This window comes from Meleagris gallopavo, chromosome 6 (assembly GCF_000146605.3).
Source record: "Meleagris gallopavo isolate NT-WF06-2002-E0010 breed Aviagen turkey brand Nicholas breeding stock chromosome 6, Turkey_5.1, whole genome shotgun sequence".
NCBI lineage: Eukaryota > Metazoa > Chordata > Aves > Galliformes > Phasianidae > Meleagris > Meleagris gallopavo.
This window is the reverse complement of record NC_015016.2, coordinates 21,746,774-21,767,047: the sequence shown is the minus strand read 5'-3', so window position 1 is coordinate 21,767,047 and position 20,274 is coordinate 21,746,774. Positions and strand designations below refer to the sequence as shown.

General features: G+C 36.6%; 1 protein-coding gene across 1 annotated transcript in view; it reads right to left on the bottom strand.

Moving 5' to 3' along the window:
- The window catches only part of LOC104911468 (cyclin-dependent kinase 14-like), a 44,316-nt gene that overhangs the window by 23,723 nt on the left and 319 nt on the right, over positions 1–20,274 (bottom strand). The window contains exon 2 of the mRNA XM_031554032.1: positions 12,880–13,032. Coding sequence (XP_031409892.1) covers positions 12,880–13,032 — 153 coding nt within the window. The remainder of the gene's footprint in view (positions 1–12,879; positions 13,033–20,274) is intronic.

The following is a 20,274-nucleotide window of genomic DNA, read 5'->3' as shown; positions in this document are numbered from 1 at the left end:
AAGAAGTCAGTATTGCTCATTCCACAGTTATTAAGTTTGAAACAAAGAGTTAACAATGCCTGAACAGATGGTTTTACATTGGGAGGATCTGCAGAAAACAGGGATGAAGTTCTAGAAGGGACAAACAAACAGAAAATAACTCTCGGTTGAAAATGAGAGGTAATACATTTGAGAATGGTTCGGTATTTCCTGGGAAAAGAGAAAACTGGGAAGCAGCTATGAATCAATGAGCACTGTACTGAACAGTTTGAGTTTAGAATATAGGAACATTAGAAAAAAACAACAACAACAACATGGGATTTTAAAACATATGAATAAAGATCTTGCTGAAGACAACACAGGTTGCATACTACTTTCATGCAGTTTTGAGGAGTAATGTTCTTCTTTCCCTATCATCAGACTTTTTCCCTAACAAACCAAAGGAACTCAGAAAAGAAAATGTCAAGTGATTCAGACCATGAGGGAAAAACTGCTCTGCAGAGACAAAGAGAAAGATCTGTGTGTACAATCTGGTGAAGTGTAATAGCCCATCAAGCACTGACCATAGAAATCAACATCTTACTGCAATGCTACGTGTGTTAACAATTGTCTGTGTTCCCCATCTGGACAACTAAAAGCATGACTATAAGATCCAATTTTGGATTACTCCATCTCGGGACCAAGTTAAACTTTTATCAACTGCTATCTTGATAATTTATCATTCAATAAAATGCAGTAGGTACTTGACACGCTAAATAGGACACACTGGCAAGGAAATAAATAAGCTTTCTCCAAGCTGTTCATGACTTATATTTGCAGAAAAAATGTCATGTAGACAAACTGCCTTCCCCTTTGCTGAGGTAAGGTTTGCTGAGGGGACTGAACACACACCAGACTCAAGTATACGACAGCAGTACCATTTAAATCCTTCCACTGCAATGTTTCATTAAATCTGACAGCTGAAGAACTGTTAAATAAGCATGTTTTGTTGCTAGTGTAGGGACTCACCAACATGCACAGAGAAACACAAAAGCTAAGTTTCACCATGAGTTTTATATGCAGATATCTAAACTCTGTTGTTTACACTCAGGTAATTTTGTTTCTGAAGTGAGCATACAGCACTGATCCTGACTGTTTCCATCAATGAGGACCACAGCTCAGTGCAATCAATCTGGGGCTGCTGGAACGTCTAAAAGGCAAAGATACTTTGGTGTCTATTAGAATGTTGCTGCACGGAGTGAGACAATGCCATTTTGCTGATCATTTCTAATTCAGAGCTAAAACATCCAAAGAATTTTGATGAAGATAACAGCCAGGATAAAAAGCCTATTGTAGTATCCGTAAATTTATTTACAAACAGGGAAGATCCCATGAATTAGTTTAGGCTAATTTAACAAGAGCAAGGATACATGAAAAATCAAGTGTTAGAACAACGTTAATACACAAGTGTTAGAACAACGTTAATACAATCTACAAACAATAATACCCATGAAAATCAGATCTAACAATTATTTCTATTTGTAAATCCAATACCATTTGGCAATACACACAAAAGTGAAATTTGTGAATCTCAATATGGGCACTGAAATGCCAGTTCTTACAATGTAAGGCTTGGCCCATACGTGTATAAATGGCACCATTCTGCAACTAACAGATCCACCAACACCCGGCCCCTGTGCTGCACAACCAGTGCCATTAAGTTTGATGTGCCTGTGCTTTCAAGCTAAGAGTCCCTTGCCATGCACGTCCCTGCTGCAGGACACAGCTGCACTGGTTCCACCTCACAAGCCTGGCATCTGAGCCATGGCTGGCACAAATGGTTCTGTAGCAATGGGGAAGATTAACCCAGCTGCTTCCAGAACCCATGCCAGACTGTTCATATATAATACAGATACTCAGCTAATTCTTGGTGTTGCTGCAATACATTATTCTCTTAAACTTCTATATTTTCTTAGCATGTAAAACATTGTATCGGCTCTTCTGTGGAAGAAGTCCAGTACATTTTGCACTACCACATCAGAACATACATTCAAATGCTAGATAATGCCTGCAGAATCTAAGAACACATCTGTCTGTACTGGCTTAAGTCAGAGAAAAATGATCTGAAAAGATTAGGATAATACAGTACAAGCATTGATACAAAGCTAACAAAACAAAATGAAACAGAAGTCTATCCTATTTGAAGAACAAAATAACTATAGGAGACCTAAAGATCTCACTAAATTTTAACATTACTTTCACTTGGCCTTAAAGTATGAGACCATTAAGAAAACCTATATAAGTATAGTTGCTTCTGTAGAGAAGCATTATAGTGCAGCAACATATTACGACAGTGATCTCTGGAGCCTCAGATTCATCTGTTCAATTGAATTGCTCCTCAAAACTCATCTAACGTCTATGTCATCTTGAATTAGCTGAATCGCAAATCTTACAAGGAAAGTTTTGTGAGAGACATTCCAATATACTTAAGTCTAAATGATGATTTGACTTCACATCAGTAGTGCATCTGTATTCCTGCAGAGCCACCTAATCAGTTCATAATACAATTTTGTCACAGAGAAAGAAGAAATGAAAACAGGCAGTTTTGTTTTAAAAAATTTACATTGGAAATGCAATAAAGCTGTGGATTCTACAATATAATTCTGGAAAGAGGTGGTTAAAAAGCAAATGTTCCTCATGTGACATCTTTCTAGAAAGTGATACTGAAATGCCACTGCCAGGATGGCAAAATTTGAGTTCTTAGGACCAAATCTACTCTGTTACATAGATGTAACCTTACTAAGTCAGCAGATCCCTTTATCGAAGAAATGAAAATGTTAGTACTGAATCCAAGGCATTTTCTTCTCTGCTCTTTCAGACTATTGCTGTGCTTCTCCATAGAAGTGCTTGATAGAAACTACTTCTACATTGCAAGAAAAGTGTCTTTAATAGTATTTTTCACAAGGGGCAAAACACTACTGCCATGCTGTTAGTAACTTCGCAAGATTTATTTTTTTCTTAAACCGCTTCTTGCATGTATGAACAAATTTGAGGTACACAGGTGAGCACTTCTGCAGGCATTATCTAGCATTTGAATGTACGTTCTGATTATTTTGATAATCCATTCAGCATCACATCCTGCAACCTGCATGGCTGAAATCTTGAGCACCATCCTGAACAAAGAACTGTCAGTTTCCAGAAGGTAAATTAGAATTTTGTATTTATGAAGTACATTTCAGTAAGAATGTTTTTTATTATTATTTGAGTTTTTTTCCTAAGATCTACAGACAGTTTAAAGCTGAACTGAATTTCCACCTTGCTTGAAAATTCCAGAGCTTAACATCAATTATGATAATATCAACACAGTAAAGAATTTTCTTCCAGTGCTTCATAGTCAGTATCTACTTCTGTAATCAAAACTACCCACTACAGTTAATAAGTAACTTAAATTACTTAAACCATTGCAATGAAATAGTGTTAAAACCAAATACAAGAGTGAATACCAAAAAAAAAAGAAAAAAAAAAAAAGTTACTTGGAAATGACTTTAAAAATGAAATACGATGAATGTGAGTATCATAGAATTCTTAGAGTTGGAAGAGACCTTTAAAGGCCATCTAGTCCAACTCACCTGCAATGAACAGGGACACCTACAGCTAGATCAGGTTGCCCAGGGCCTGATCCAGACTCACCTTGAAAGTCTCCAGAGACAGAGCATTCTCTTCTCCAGGCTGAACAGCCCCAGCACTCTCAGCCTGTCCTCATAGGAGAGATGCTCTATCCCTTGGATCATTCATTTGTAGAAATGTACGTTCATAACTAGGAGTGGGGATAATAGAGATGACACCTGAACATCTTCTTCTCCCTTATTTTCAATGGCCACAGGAAAAAAAAAAAATAAATCTAAAAATCCCCAGGGCTGCCAGGAAAATTCTCCTCTCAATACATGAATAGGAATCATGCAACTAAAGAAATACAAATACAGCCAACATTGTACCTTTCAGAAAGAATGGAAAAAACTTGCATAAATTATTAAAAATTACCTAGATAAAATGTGAATCTAACACAAGGACTTAAAACATCTGGGACAAAAAAAACCCCATGGCATAAATTACAGAGCCAACACTTCCTTAATATGCTATCTGAATCATGGCATTATTTCACATCATGTTAAACAGTACATTTCTCTTTATGAACTGCCATTCTCCTTTCACGTTAATCTTTTCTTTCCATATCAGTATTTTTGTTCTGAGTGATGATAAATTCTTTCTTCCTTAAGCCACACCCTTTCTCACTTACCCTTTCATTTTCCCACAGCTGATTATTTGCTATGTAAAATAAATCTGCATAATCAACAACACATCAAAGAAATTTAAATGATTTTAAAATTTGGGGTAGTTTTCTCCCTTTATTATGTAATGTTCTCCTAAATAAGGAAGCAATAAACAAAACCATGATCAGACCAATAAGCCCAAAAGGGAAAGCACTACTATACCAAACCAGGATGTCTGTATTCAAAAGCTTTACCAGGTGCACAGCAGGCATTCAGATATAGCTGCACTGACAAAAGCAGCTTGCCATTTTTCAGGCAGGAGAAAAGCACTCCTCAAATATCCCCATGGGCTGACGCACAGGAAGCTCCGTTTGGACTGAAGTTTTCCTAGCTGCAGCTGCTCAGCATGTCTGAAAATATCGTGTGACATATTAAATTTCAGAAACCAGACTGGCAACATAGAATGCCAAGGTGTTTCTCTCTTAATTTCTAATTTGAGAAAGGAGGGGAAACAAAGTTTTTAAGAAAGTTTGGTGCTTTAAAAATGGAGGTTTATAGCCACAGTATTTACAGGGCTACAGAGTAAGGCTAGAGAAGCAGCAAGACGTGTAGACATGAAAATGTGGTCACATGACAAAATAAGGCTTTTTTTTACGATGAAAAAAAATTTCTTGTTTCTACTGCCCAGATTCTAAATACATCCACACATTCCTGTGGATGGATGGGCTTCTCTTGTGGTAATAATAACTGGTGTGGTAGTAATGCAAGGTCACAATCAGAACTGAGCGAGCCGCATTGCAGCTGACATCTAAAGACCACATTCTTCCTATGCACAAAACACCCAAACAGAATTTTTATCACAGTTGTTTTAATGGTGTCATAACCAACTTCCTTTATTGCCCTTAATGGATAATTAAGATGCTTTCCTCCTACTTAAAGGCTCAATGTCGCTAACTTGTAACAGTGGGAAACTGGATTGAACCTTAAGTAATCTGAGATGTTTTTAGCAGGGGACTCATTTAGTGACTCAAGCCAATCTCCAGTTCCTTATTGGTTTTAAAACAAATTACTATTTTATTCCTTAGTATCCAATAATTCTACATGGTGTTTCTCAGTAGGAAGAACTCTGTTATAAAATCTGCTCACTACTATAGCAGAAAAGATGTGTATTTTCCAAGAATTTTATTTTCAACTTTTAAAAATCAGTCAGTGGAGACTGACATGGACAAAAATTCAGTGTGTGGCTGACTCCAGATAGAAATCCTGTGTCAAATCTATTAATTCTCCATAGGCTAGCAAACCTAATTTCTCTTCCTGCATTGACTCTCACAATGGCAATTTTAAAATTAGATACGTCTGACACCTCAATAAAACCATCAGATCAATGAAACAAAGGAGATGAAGGTCTATAATGGGAAATAAGGAACTAAATATGCATGAGAAGCAAGAGGCACCATAACAGTACCAGGCTACACATTCTTTGCCATCTTCATCTCGCAAAAACAAAGCACAAAAGAATTAATCAGCCCAAATACCAGAAATCAAAACCACCCTTCTGTACTGCCGCTGCTTGAGACTTCCTGCCACCTACACACCTCTTCTTGCTCCTTACCACAAGCCTCTTCTGTGGAAAACATGAGAAGGTAACACGAGCTGCACAGGAAGGCCTTGCTTTGGGGAGAGGAAGGGAGCAGCTTTGGCTAACCACAGCCATCAGTCAGTTGTGCTGTTAGTACATAAAGTCTGAGGTGCAAGGACAGCTTGTCATCCTAGGGAAGCAAATAATCCTTGACAGGAGTCTCCACGTACATCATACTCACAGCCTCCACAGCCTACAACTTTAACCCTTCCTCCAAGAGGGAACAAGCTTAGCTCCTGAGCTTTTGGCTCCCTTCCTCTAGATGCAGAAAGCAACGGGGGTTATAAGGGTACTTTTTCACTGATTTGGTAGTATGCAGTCAGGGTTAGGCCGGGCCAAATGCACACAGTCTGCTCTGTTGCTTCGGACCTTGAGTCCAGAAGTATCAGCATTTCAAGCACAATGACAGTGCCTTTTACCATAATCTTCAATAACTGATACTCCGTGGAACATTTGCACAGAAAAAAATAGCAGTTATCTATGCAATCTTTTATGCTATCCAATGTTTCATAGGAATGTATATGGTACTTTATAAAGAAATTCCTTATGGGATTCTTTCTGTGGAAAAGAATTTTTTTATTCAAGTTATCAACATAGATTTAATCATTTTAACAGTCAACTAACTATACACCAATAGTTTTGACCCTCGTGATAGATCTCCAACATGCACTCCATAGTAAAATCCGTATGGAATTTCATGGAAACATGCTCTTTAATACTCAGCTGCAGCTTAAAATTGCAACTCCTTTGAGTATAATTCTTTTTATAACGAACCTCAAGCTTCTTTGCTCCTATTTTCTATTATTAATTGTACTATCTATCTAAAAGGATGCAAGACTTAATCATTCCTATTTGACACTTTCTTACACCAGAAGCTTTTATATCAAAAAAGCTTAAAGTAAAGTAAGACTTCCACCAAAATGCAAACATCTTGCAGCTCCTTCATAGAATCAAAGAATCACAAAGGTTGGAAAAGACCTACAAGATCACCCAGTCTAACTGTCCACCAATCACCAATAGTTTTTAGTCCTTACTCATTCTAGGAGAGTCCAATAGGCAACAAAAAGCTGAAACAAAAAACATTGGTGTCCATGTTATTCAGGAAGGCATAGTCTTGGCCTTACACTGTCTTAGAGCCATGGCAGACTGAGAAAGTCAGTGTTTATGCTAAAAAGAATGGCACCCAATTAAAATATGGAACCACACAGGAGATATTTGCACTTGAAATAATGGCACAATCCAAAATGCAGACCAAACAGATCTTCCACACACCTTGTGCAATTCACCTATATTGCAGGCCTAGCAGAAAAGACAAATGGAAAAAGTGGCTGCAGGGAAGTTTCACCAATGAGTAATTCCCTGAATTGCAACTCCCAGCAGCAGGTTGATCAACTCACAGATAAAGCAGGAAAAGGGCCCTAATAATTTGGCTAGTTTCTCTCACAACCTGAGGTGCTATGACAGCTTCACATGCAAGCCAAGTATATGCTCATGCCCTGAGAAGTTTTTTCATACATCAGTAGGTGACGTGTCATACCTGCCCCTAAAAGCTCTGTAAATCTTTCATGTTACAACTTCTAATAATGACTGTATGTTTCCAAGCCGGAAAGTGCAATATTATTCTAACTAAACAATATGTAAGACAAATCATACTACAAACAGATGAACAGTCCACCTTATCCCTAGAAGAGTCACAATATTAAGTACATAGCTGAAATTTTGGGATAAACATACAGGGAGGTAAATACTTCCTGGGAAGTAAAACCTGGATGCTGGGATCCACTTCCCATCTCCTTGCTGAATGCTATAAGATATTTAGAGTCTGCGAGCTGCAATTTCTTAAGAATCATGATGTAGATGCAAACATAACTAATAATTTTGATTTAGATTAGCGTACACAAAACACAAATAGGAGCTATTGTGCAAAGAAGGACTTGCTTCAGGGATGGTGGTTGATCAGCCCCAGAACGTCTTTCCAGCTCTTTTTGAAAATGAAAACAGCATTCACCTTTCATCAGTTTCTAGGGACCTAGTCTAGTTGATACAATTTTGCTAAAATGATATAGAAGAGCCTCATGGTAACATTAGCCATCCTTGTCAGTACCCTCCAGATGCCTCCTGTCTGGTCCCGGGAATGTACGTGGGTCAAGACTTTTGAGAAGATCCCTGATTCAGTTCTCTTCCATTCACTTCTCTCCTCCCTGAACCCTGTTTCAGAAAACAAAGGACTGTGAAATTTTATTTGTGAAAACCAAGACAAGGAAGTCATTGAGTACTGCATCCCTATGTGAGTCTGCTTCCTCACTTAGCAAAGGGACAACATGTTCCACAACTGCATATTTTTTCTCTTATTTTCCTCCAGCCCCTTACACCTTTGCCTCCTCAGCAGTCTGTTGCCTTCTACTTCATCTTAACCCATTTTCCTCCCAGGTGCCTTAATCTTCTCACAGAATGCAGAGCTGCTGCCATCTAAGCCCCTTCAACATTTTGGACCTTTCTGCATGAGTATCACTCAGAAGCACCCTCATGCAGTGCCAAAGATAATATGCCTGGCAGGGTTTGTTCTGTATTTGCTCCTCTAGTTAAGATACACATCTTTCAGAGGTCTGACGCTGAAGAAGGGATCAGTGAAATAACACAACATACTGCTTATAATGTGTGCTTCGTATATAAATAAACCAAAGAATTCTTGAATGATTTTTCAGTATGAATACAAATCACTTGTGTCCTTACGTAGCTCTTTTGCTTAATTATTAATCATCTGATCACAAATAATGTTTGAAAAATACATTTTCTTAGTGTTTAGTCTTTGAGCTCATACTCCTGTCCACTGTTGTACAATCATGTGACACTATAGAGTTAATATAAATGCATTTATTCTAGATACACACTTTGCTTTCAAAGCTGCTCAATGACTTTTGTAAACAGAAGCTCAAAGATAATTTTTTCTAAGTCAATACATATCCAAAGGCCAAACAAACACATTTGTAAACAGTGTACAGAAAAGTTAAAGTGAAGAAATTACTAACCAAAGCCTTAGCAACAGCTGTGCAGCCCAGTCTATGGTAAATAGCAACAAAAACAAGGCTCTATTCATTTAAGTTTGTAAATGCTTAAGGTGTTACTCATTACAGGTTTATAATACTTTATTTCTAGTCAAGACAGACATATGTACTGGGAGAAAATAAATGAAAATAGAGACAAATTTACACTACAGAATCAAAAATAATTCTCACATTTATTCAATCATTTCATAACAAAAAAACCCTAATACACTTTAATTTCCTCTGGAATTTTAATTAGATTGAAAAAAGAATGCAGGAAGTTCAAGGACTATTTTTCAGAGCAGTAATTATTCAGGTAGTAGTCTTAGTAGTCTTCCCTATTATATCTTCTGAAGAAAAGCCATTTTTTATACCTCATAAATTTTTAATTTGATAAGGTCTCTGTGTTGTGTTATCCCTTTTCATTTTGCTGCTGTATTCTCATAAATGTTCATTTCATAGCAGCTATAGCACAAGAACAGCAAAACAGGCTGCCGCTCAGCCAAACAAAGGCGCTCCCACACAGCCGAGTGTCAATGTCTGGGAGCTGTGCTGTAGAAAAACACATGCCCACGGTTGCTCAAAGATTCCACTTCAGCTGCAACGCAATGCACTGGCGGGCATGAATAGCCTTTCTTCTACCTTGTTTATTCAAGAACTATGATCTGCTACAGCCTGCTTTTAAGTATTTGATATCCTGTGCTGAGGAGACTAAATAAGCCTCACTCCAAATTAAAAACCTTCAGTCAAGCTGTTGGTTTTTTGTAAACTTACGAAACCAAAATATAAAGGTCTTCTCCTTAGAGACAAAAAGGCCTTTGCTCTAGGATTTCATATTTATTGTGCTGGCAAAGTCAATACTATCTCTGACAGAAACCGATTTTGTGATAGGTTCTCTTCTGCCTTGAGTGCATTTAAAAACAAAGCACTCATTTCTCTAATTTCCATACTGCTTCTCATGTAATTAATCAAAAGCATAATCTAAACCAACTTCCTCTCCAAGCACATTATCATGAATTAGGAAATTGTGGGAGAGAAACATAGAGAAGCAAACCTCTCTTTTACATTTTGTTTAAGAAGTAAACGCGCACATGCATGCCTGTGTGCGCACACGTGTGTGCTCTCATTTCTCCTGCCTCCAGTGAGAGAGGTCACAACCCTTCAGACTTCAACCCCATCACTTCTAATTTTTCAGCTCGGTTCTCAGAAGAGAAATTCAACCCATCTGGTTTTCAATTTTACAAGGTCATCAGCCATGAAAGAAAATACTGCTTGAAAAAAAACAGAGACATATAATCTCCTCTCAGTATATAAGAGTAGATTACACAGATGTTTCTGTTAGGTCAAGACAAACTACAAGCAGAAAAGAAAAAAAATCCTTACCACATTATCATACATTTGTACGCCTACTACTGGTTATTTCTTTCTGTTTTTACCTTCTACGTTTCTATTCTTCATTTCATAGTAATGCAAAATTGTCAACCTTTAATTCTTGCCAATACAAAGCTGAGAAAATCTTGCCTTTGATGTCACTGAAGGCACATTTGGCCTAGTGCTGCACTGAGGCAAAAAAAGACAGTTCTATTTTCTACTACAACGGGGTGAAAGCAGACAAAGCAGAACAAACATCCCAGCCTTTCTTCTGTTTTGCTGGCCACAACAGCCTGCACACCCAGAGAACCCAGTCAATTGTGCATCTGAGCTGGACACTGCATTGATCAGTTCACATTTCCAACAAATTGCTTAGAAGTGGTGGTGAAAGGCTTTTAGTTTGTTTTCTTAAGAATGCGGCTGAAAAGTCAGTAGGCTCCCCGCCCACAGCCAAAAAACAGGAGGCTACTGAACTTTGCCCAAGGCTACTGTGGAATTGAGCAGAGGCCACTGACTTTTTCAAACTTCTAATTTTCTCTTCATTTTTAATAGGTTTTCCAGAGATTTCACTAAACATTGTAATAAAACATGAAGACCTAAGACTGGTTACTCTGATGTGTCTTATCAAACAAGTTGCTTGAGAGGAACTTCAATATACTACATTTGGAGCAGTATTTAACCAATGAACTTAATCAAGGTAGGACTGTTTTACCTATATATTATTGAGTATGTTTGAGTATGTTTGCATTCATATTGAGTATGAATGCCTTGCAGTCCAAGATGAGAATCAGTATCATTATATATGTTTACTAACCAACCTAACGTGGGTTTCAAGCTCAAGAGAGACTATAACCAGAGAAACAAAAAGTGAATGAAAAGTTACAATGGATTGACTATATCTGTATCTGTCAGATGATTATTTTATTACTTACTATTATCGTGACTAACTTATTGTAGAAGATTATTTTCTAGGAGGATATTTTTTAAATAGTCATTCTTCTTGAATGGACTTTGCCTTTCTTTTTAAAAAAGCTTCAAATTAGACATGTAGCTTCAGGGGAGAAGATAAAGAAAAGAAAGAAAGAAAATAAAATACAAAGCATCATATGATCATATGAAGCACTCAAGATAACAAAAGAGACTGCAAGATTATCAACAGATTTCCCAGTATCCTCCAAGCTGGAGGACCATCATAATAACATCTTAAAGAATTTATAATATAGATATATTTGGGGATATTCCAGATAACTGCATGGTGTATTGCACATATAAATGACATAAAAAAACCCTAGCCATTTCAAACAGCACAACACCTGCAACAGAGAACTAATTTATACTTCCATTACAATCAGAAACACTTCATAATTCATATGTTGCATTAATTTAAGAAAAAAAAATGTGGGAAAGCTTTTTTAAAACATTTAAGAAGCTTTTGGTATCTTCCAAGTTTTTGAGAAACAGTAACAGAAAACCATATGAAAAAAATCTTCTTTTTTTTTTTTTAACTTAGTGCTCTTTCTTTAACCACCTCACAATCTACAGGCCAATCAAGTTATGGAGTGTGTCTACCTGAACTTCTTTTCCCTTCTACAGCAGTGCAAATACACACCAAGCTGTTAATTGGAGTAATACTAATTAAAAGACAAAAAACATGACTACATTAACAGTGAAATTGCCAATTAGCACATAAGGCTTCCTCATTACTGCTGGTGAATGAAATGCGAAGCCTGATGTGGATAGCAGTCATAAAAATAAAAGAAAAAAAAAGCTGATAGGCCACATTTTCAGCTTATATCAGAAGTTCTGCTGGAATCAGTAAATGAAAAGTAGACCTATAGGAAAAAGAAAAATTCCTACATGTTTTGAAAATCACTGAAGAATTACACTGTCATGATCCACATATCTACTCACAGTGATTTTCATAAGAAAGAGTAATGTTCCTGTGCATCCACTAGAAAGTACTTTAAAATACATTTATAAATTTTTATAAAGACAAAAAGGGTAATCTTTCAGTGGACAATTTCCCACGCCTTTATACTTCACATACTCCTACTTCATATATATACTCCCCAGAAGGGACTAAGAATGGATACTCAAAGCAGTCCAGATGATCTTAGTTTCCTTTCATCTTTAGAAAGAACAAATATGAAGTAACCTTCAGTCTCTTTCAATCAATCATCATTTTATGAAAGTTAATCCTACTTCCAGATCTCCACAACCCTGGAGCTGCTTGTATCAAGTGCTTGTGTTCTTCACATATCCTGTATTTCCTCAACTCTTGCTCCCTCTTTCTTCATCTCTCTTTTCAAAGGTTCTGAATTGTAATTCAGAGGTCTCACAGGAAGAAAAACTGAAATACTTCCAGCATTATTTTTCTGGTGAGAACTGGAGTATATATTTGTTTTTCATTTGCTCCCTTTTAATCAAGCATTTTGTTGACCATAATCAATTTCTTCGCTCAGGAGAAAAATGTGCAATTATCTACAATAAAGAACGTGTGTCTAAGGAATAGGGTGGGGGGAAGAGAAATCAATGGAACCATCTGTCTGACATTCCTACAACATTATAAGAGACTTGTAATTAACTGCTTGCCTACCAAAGTCTGCCAGCTTTAACTCCCCCGTGTCACTGATCAGAAGATTCTGTGGTTTCAGGTCCCTGTGCAAAATGTAACGCTGGTGGATGTAAGACAGTCCTCGCAGCAACTGAAATAAAAATAACTGAAAAAGAGGGGGACAAAAAATGACCTCTGTTAATATTTTGCATATAACCACAGATGATTGCTTCACAGTATGCAGGATGCTTGCATACTGTGGTAACACTGTGTTAGAACTCCTCCCAAATTATGTAATTCCCACCCCAATTTAACACATGAAATGTCAATCTAAAAGGTTTGTACTTTGCAAGGACTAACCCCATTTTCCAAGCCCTGCTATATTTTAGATTCTACTTGCCTACATTAAAAAGAACAGCAATATAACCATGTGTAGAAGGCTCAGTTCCTACCAAATTATAATTATATTCCATTTACCCATATGGCCTTAGAGATTAGGTGGTAGCCTGAAGACAGATGTGTATCTTCTCTAATTATAGGAAACAACAGTATGGGGTGGATAGGAGTGGGGAGATAAGGCTGGGGGATGGAACACTGAAGCTAAAACAAAGAAATTAATAGTATAACAATAATGCCTGTGTATGTAAGCAAATCCCCAAGTAGGGGAGGTTTCCCTCTTTAAAGCTTTTTATGGAAGTTATTTAGGTACAATTCATAAATAATAATTTTTAACAAGCCTAAAGATGACTTTGTAATTACACTTACAAAAGTTTTTGAAGTAGATTTAGATAAGAACCCAACTTATTCCCCAAGGATTTTTTTTTAACCCTTCACTATGCTCTACAAATGTATCCCTAGAGCTAAGTAATAATGCTGTATATTTTTGAAATTTACAATTATGAACAAAGACTTGAAAGATGGAGAACTTTTGTCCTCCCCTTTTCATCTTCTCTCCCATCACCCTCCTGCATTCTAGTGGTGTCTGATGGAAAAGGTTGTAAATCTTATCCTAGCAGATTTCTGTCAATTCAAAGGGTGAAGAATTGCTTCCTAGGAGCTTTCTTTGCACTCTGAAAAATGTATTGAAATTTATTGAAAAATTACACAGATCATTCCTATTGCCTGACGTAGTCAAAGGAATACGGTTTCCAAGTGGAAACAGAACAAGCATGTCTAATACCAAAAAGATGGGATATTCAAGAGTGGATATGGACCTTGTGACCCACAGCTCACTGGCTGGTGAAATGTGCTCTCCTGTGAAATCCACACCAAAGATTTGAGGAAAGTCAACCTGTGTGCATGAGAATCTCTAATTAACTTGCAACACAAGCATCCTATTTAGTGACTGCTGAAGAGAGGAGACATTATAGAAGGGGTTACAAAATCTGATTATAGAAGAGAATAAAGGCTGACATGAAAGAAACAGAAATGTCATGTTACTGAAGTTGAGATGAATTTAATTGCATTTCTTTTTTTTTTTTCCCCCTCCAATTGCAGACAGAATACACTGTATGTTTAGCTATTTAGCCAGGGCACAAAGAGCCATATCAATCACTTTCTTGCCAGAGCTGGGTCTAACAATGTGCTGAGGAAACTTAACAGCAAAAGACAGAAATAAAAGAAAGAATAGCAGGAAAGTCATAAGTAACATGCACATTGCTTTTTAGAATTGTGGTTAAAATGGAATTCACAGTACACAAAATCTATCTGAAGGGCAGGAAGCAGAAATGGTTTTCATTACAGCCTTAAAAAATATATTCTATTAAATCACTTTCAAATACTTTTTAATAAAATATATGGTAAATAGCCATTTTGCTAAACCAACTCAATTGTGTTAAACTTCAACTATTATTTTTAAATATGCAAAGAAATGTCAAACAGCACATTATCTCACAGCATTATGATCTATATAATTCAAGAGTATTAATTAGTGTGGCCTTTCATTTGGCTTTAATGCAGAGTCAAGTGATTTGACATGACACATTGTACTAAAGAAAAAACAGCAATTTTGCAGCTAAACAGCACAAACATACACTCTTGAGGACAGCATTGGAATATGGTTTATTCCAAACTTCTGGACACATTGTTCTCGTGAAGTACTTTCACAAAAGTCAATTAATTCAGTCCCATACACTATATAAATTGTTTCCTCTTTGGATGAAGATCATAAGAGAGAAGGAGAAAAATCTCCCTGAACTCATTAAAGGGTAAACTTTGCCAAGTTTTTGCTGTCTTCTCTTTTCCCCCTCAGTGTTGTTTTACTTTGGTTTTATGAAACGTGAGAAGATTTAAGTGAAAATATGAGCCTAACTCTTGGCAGTATTCTGCAAACTGTGTGTCCTTTGGGACTGCCTGGAAAGAGAGAACAGCAGAAAAGACTGTATTTCCAATTGTTAGCCACTCCACAAGAAGAACAAATGAATTGGAAAGAATTGTTTCTCATGCCTCAGGAAACACCTTTCAGGCAAGTAATCTCCACTGCGTTCAAGGAAAGCTCTGTATGAGAAACCTCTCCACTTCCCTTCAAAGCTATCTGTGTTATAAGGACAGAAATTGATTCCAAATTAGGTACCTTTACACCTTATATGCATATACACTTGACCTCAAATCAGCATGCCCCCAAAACCACGGTCAAATCCTCATTTAACCTGTTCCTTGCTCAACTTCCTCCATCTTGCCCAACTCTCACAGCAGTGGGCCTTCTGTAGGGGTTGTGAACAGTTCTCTTAACTAACATCTCCTCTCAGCTCTGCTGAAGGCTCAGCCACCATATGACTACAGCCCTGTAGACCAAAAGATGACTCTAAAAAAAGTCAAGCCAATATCAACTTATGTCAGTGGCTTTTTGTGAGAGGAGAAATTATACAGAAGAGATTTGTGGCTCTTAAGCTTTAATGTTACTAGCTTTAAAATTTCCATTGTTGTAAACAAAGCTATATAGCCTTCAAATAACTTGTAATAGAAAAGCTGTGTACTGTTTGCCATTTATTACTAACAATGGAGATTTGGTGATAAAATGAAAGACTCATAAAATGATAAGGGTTGTTATGATGAAAACTGGAAGAGAAATAAAACACAAGCAGGATAAGTCTATAGAAATAAGGCTTTAGAAAAGATTTAATCTTGTGCTAGGGCACTCAACAGCTTTCATATTCATACAAAAAATGCATATATATATATATTTGTATTTCAGGCCTTGCTTATTTAGGATACCTAGTAAAAAAAAACAACAAAGAAACAAACTTTTTCAGCCTAAAAAATTACCCTGAGTTTTCACTTTAATCTGAGCTACATGTTCTGATGAAGATTTTTCAATGTCACAGTGAGAAAAATGCACGCAGGTCAAAGCCAATCTGGAGTTTATAGACTGTGATATTAAAAGATTATCACTTTAAAACTTACAAGAGAAAGTTATCAATGACACAAAAAATACTGGCATTTATAACAAATTAAGCTAGTTTTATGGTGTACATCCTGGTGGCCAGTTGAGCTACATGTAACTTTTGACCAAATGCCTGTTTAAGCCAATTAAATATTTTGAGAGACTTGCCAGCTGCTTGGCTTAACAGCCCTGCTTTCATGGTGTTTTTGTGAGTCTGGGCAAGCGTACAAGCTAGACCACCGTACAGCTGCAAGATAGCTCATGCACAGCAAAATACTTTACTATCTTGTTGGTCCCTGAAAGTCACATAGGATCTCAAGCTCTTCTCATCCAAATGAACATATAAACTAAGCATTAACACAGGCCATCCAAAGCACATCTACAGCGTAAGACTGCTGGGAGTTAATGCTTTCCGACTTATTCTCAGATAGCTCTGAATAGTATAATGATAAAGGGGGATGACCACATACAGATGATCTGTGTAGAGCTTGCCCAGATGAGGCCACATAATTGCTTTCCATTCCCAGAGATGGTAAAGAGAGTTTCTGGCAAAGCATGCTGAAGTAAGTGAAAAGCAGGAAATAATTCACAACATTGCCAAAAAAATCCTCTGGAAAATGCATAATTTCAACACAGTGTCTGCTGAGGCATCAAGGATCCCGATGACAGTAAAGATGCTGCCCCAGAGGCCTGCAGGGGATATTTTAAAGAGAGGAATTGTCTTTTACTGATGATACAGAGTGATTTCTGAATGAAGTGAGCATTTGAACTCCCTTACCCCATGTTTTATTGCAAAAATAAAGAACCTGGCCCTAGATACAAAAGTTGAAACTAAATGAAACCTTTTAGTCTATAGAAAATGCACAGAAATCTTTGTAGCAAGAGAACTGAAATGGACCTGAGCTAAGCTGGATCTTGAGTTCACATCAGTGGATCAGAAGAAAGCTGAAGAAAGACTAGATTAATATGCCAACCCTTTAGCAAGTTCATTTCACTGTATTAACATAGTTACTTTCAAAAAATAATATACAATACTGCACAAGCTTTATCATCATTGATAACACAAATGCTCCTGCTTGCTGTATGTATTAATGCACACCAGCTGGGTATCACATAATCGTTTGAATTCTCTTGTGTGCATTCAGCATCAATCAATATTGTATTCAGTCTTAATAAGCCATCACATGTAAAAATGCCAATAAAAGTAACCCAACTCAGGACACCTCATTCTTGCAACTATCATACTTCACCCATGCAGTACAATCACACAGCCTTAGAAACAAACTCAACCAAACACTGTGCTCAGCTAGGTTTGGGTTTACTACATGGTTTGGGAATTTTAGATCTAGTTGTCTTAAGCCATATTAGCATATGAAAAACCTACCTGGTAATATTTATTAACACTGAGACAATGAGAAATATCTGTGTGACTTCTGCTAATGTGCCAAAAGCTGAACATGCATCATATTTAACCACTGCTGGTTTTGCTATTCTTTTATCTCCTTCTAACCAGGATAATACTCACAAGATTAAACACAAGTTTTCACTTCTAAGAACATCCTGGGGAAATATCTAACTTTTTAGGTCAAAGCTTCATAGACTCTTGCAGTCAGATGAAGAAATTCCAAGAATAAAGTGTTGACTTGAGATGAATTTGAGTCCTGAGGAATAAATGATCTTATCTGAATAAAAAAATTGTTAGCTATTTGAATCAGTATGACTTTCATGATTATAATAAGCTTTATATAATAAGAGATACTTCTCTCCGACCTTCCTCAAATCGAATTCTCTCAAAAAGAATTTTAAAATATTTCTGTCCAAAAATCACTTTTAAAGGCTTCTAACTTGTTCTTGTCTTCCTTATACAAAAGTCTTTTAAAGACAATTCCACAAAGAAATGTATAATGATACAGCCACTAGGGATGCAAATCATATAATTTATCTTTAAAAAGATCCTAAAAATACAGGTTTTTTCCACTTACTAGCTGCAGAACTGAATGGGAAAGAGACTGGAAAGTGTTAATTGGCTAACTTCCATTCTCTTTGATGTTCCTTTAATCATTTTTTTCTCCCCTCTGGGTTCAACTATAGCCATGCAATGAGAAAGGTGTGCTTAATTGAGTATAAAGACCCTCCCTTATGATCAGTTACAGTCATCTACTAATGTTCAATAAGTAGAAGACGATTCCAAATCCTTACTCCTGAATGGTGAAAGCAAAAAAAAAATAAAATAATAATAAAAATCCAATAAAATCACCTATTCTTCCTTTCATCAATTCATTCCCATGCTGAACTAGGCTGGGGTCGCAATTGGTACCTCACCAATTTTTAAATGCACAGGAAAATGTTTTTGTCAGCCCTGCAAATTCTTTTTTTTTTTGTCCATATGTGAACCATGTGGATCATACATTGCACATATAGACAAAACATTATATGTGCACACATTCATTTTGATTTAGGGTTTGCACATATTTCTCACTGCAGTAAACTTAAAAATTACATTCTTCTAGCATGAATTTTAACACACTGATAAAGATTCTGTGTTTACTATTCACAGTTGTGCATATTATCAAATCATTACTTTAAGTGACAAGACTGACATAAAGTTGAGTGAAATGCTGGTGCCATATTTAACGTCTGATAACTAAAAAGTCTAATTTAAATAATCAATTCTCACTGCCATGTGTAAAAGACAACCTTAATTTAGCATAACATTATTCTGCCTGCTGTACACCTGCTTGTTCAGTGGATGAGGAATGAAAAATAGCAACTTCTCAACCACATTAAATAGCCTTGCTTCCTACTTAGCATATCTGTTAGAATACATTTTTTATTCAGCTCTACATCAGCAACATCACTAATTTCAGCATGCAGGAGAGAGATTTAAAAAGGATCACATTTGTTTGCTTTGCTTCCATTAATGACTGCTAAAATTAAAAGGACCACCATAATAGATATTCATTCCAGAGTAAAAAGTGTTTTCACCAGATTCCCGTGAGTTAATGAGACAGGTGAAACAAGATACAAAATTTCACTGTAGCCAGATATAATACCATGGTTTCATTGTCCAGTTCCTGTGTATCCAAGTCTGTGGCAATCAGACACTACTAGATACAGAAAGGAACTCAGGTCACATTTTCTCCAACATCACTTAGTCCTACATTTGTCCCACAGAGACACAGGACAGGCCATGTGCTTCAACACATTCTCCCAAAGGGGACCACAACACAATCACATGATGGAAAGGAAACAGAAGCACCACAGCGAGATCACTACCAAAACCCAGAAAAAAAGTTAATCATTCTTTTCAAATACTGTGCTTTACTAACAAACATATGTTTTCTGTATTACAAATCTCAGAAGGAGTTTCTGACCAGCAAGACCCAATATGTAATGCTCTGCTACTGCCAAAGTTTCAGCAACTGCATTTCCAACTCAGTAAGCCTTGTGTAGCTTGGACATAAATTACCTAATCTATCCTTCCATATTCCAAATGCTTCCTTATCCTTTGTGCTTCAGGTTATTCTACAACAGTAATCAGGTTATTTACAAATATTTATGTGTACAGAAGACATAAGATAACTGCTCTATGGCTTTGACTCGAATTATTAATTTTCACATTAGTCATTAAATGACAAAATTATTCATCTGTCAAGATCAGATTCTACTCTAAAAACTGCAATCATTAATTAAGGACAATGTTCACAGAGCTGCTGTATGGAGAGAAATGAATGAATGTTGCAAAAGACTCAAATGCCAGAGCAAGCCTGAGACTTCTGATAACATCACATAACTGTATTTCAGTATTTTCAATTCACTCTGCATTTTGTCTTGTCTAGAAGGCCAGTAATAAAACCTTAGTTTAATAAACCCAGTATTTTTGGCATATCTGATTTAGATTTTTTCTCATTTTTGTTAACTTAGAACACTGATCACTTCTGGACACTTCTGGAGCACTTGGCATGGAAAAATATTATTGCACTACATAATGTTTCAATAGTTCCTATTCATTACATTTCTTTCTTTTCATCTTTTTCATCATCTTTTTTTTTTTT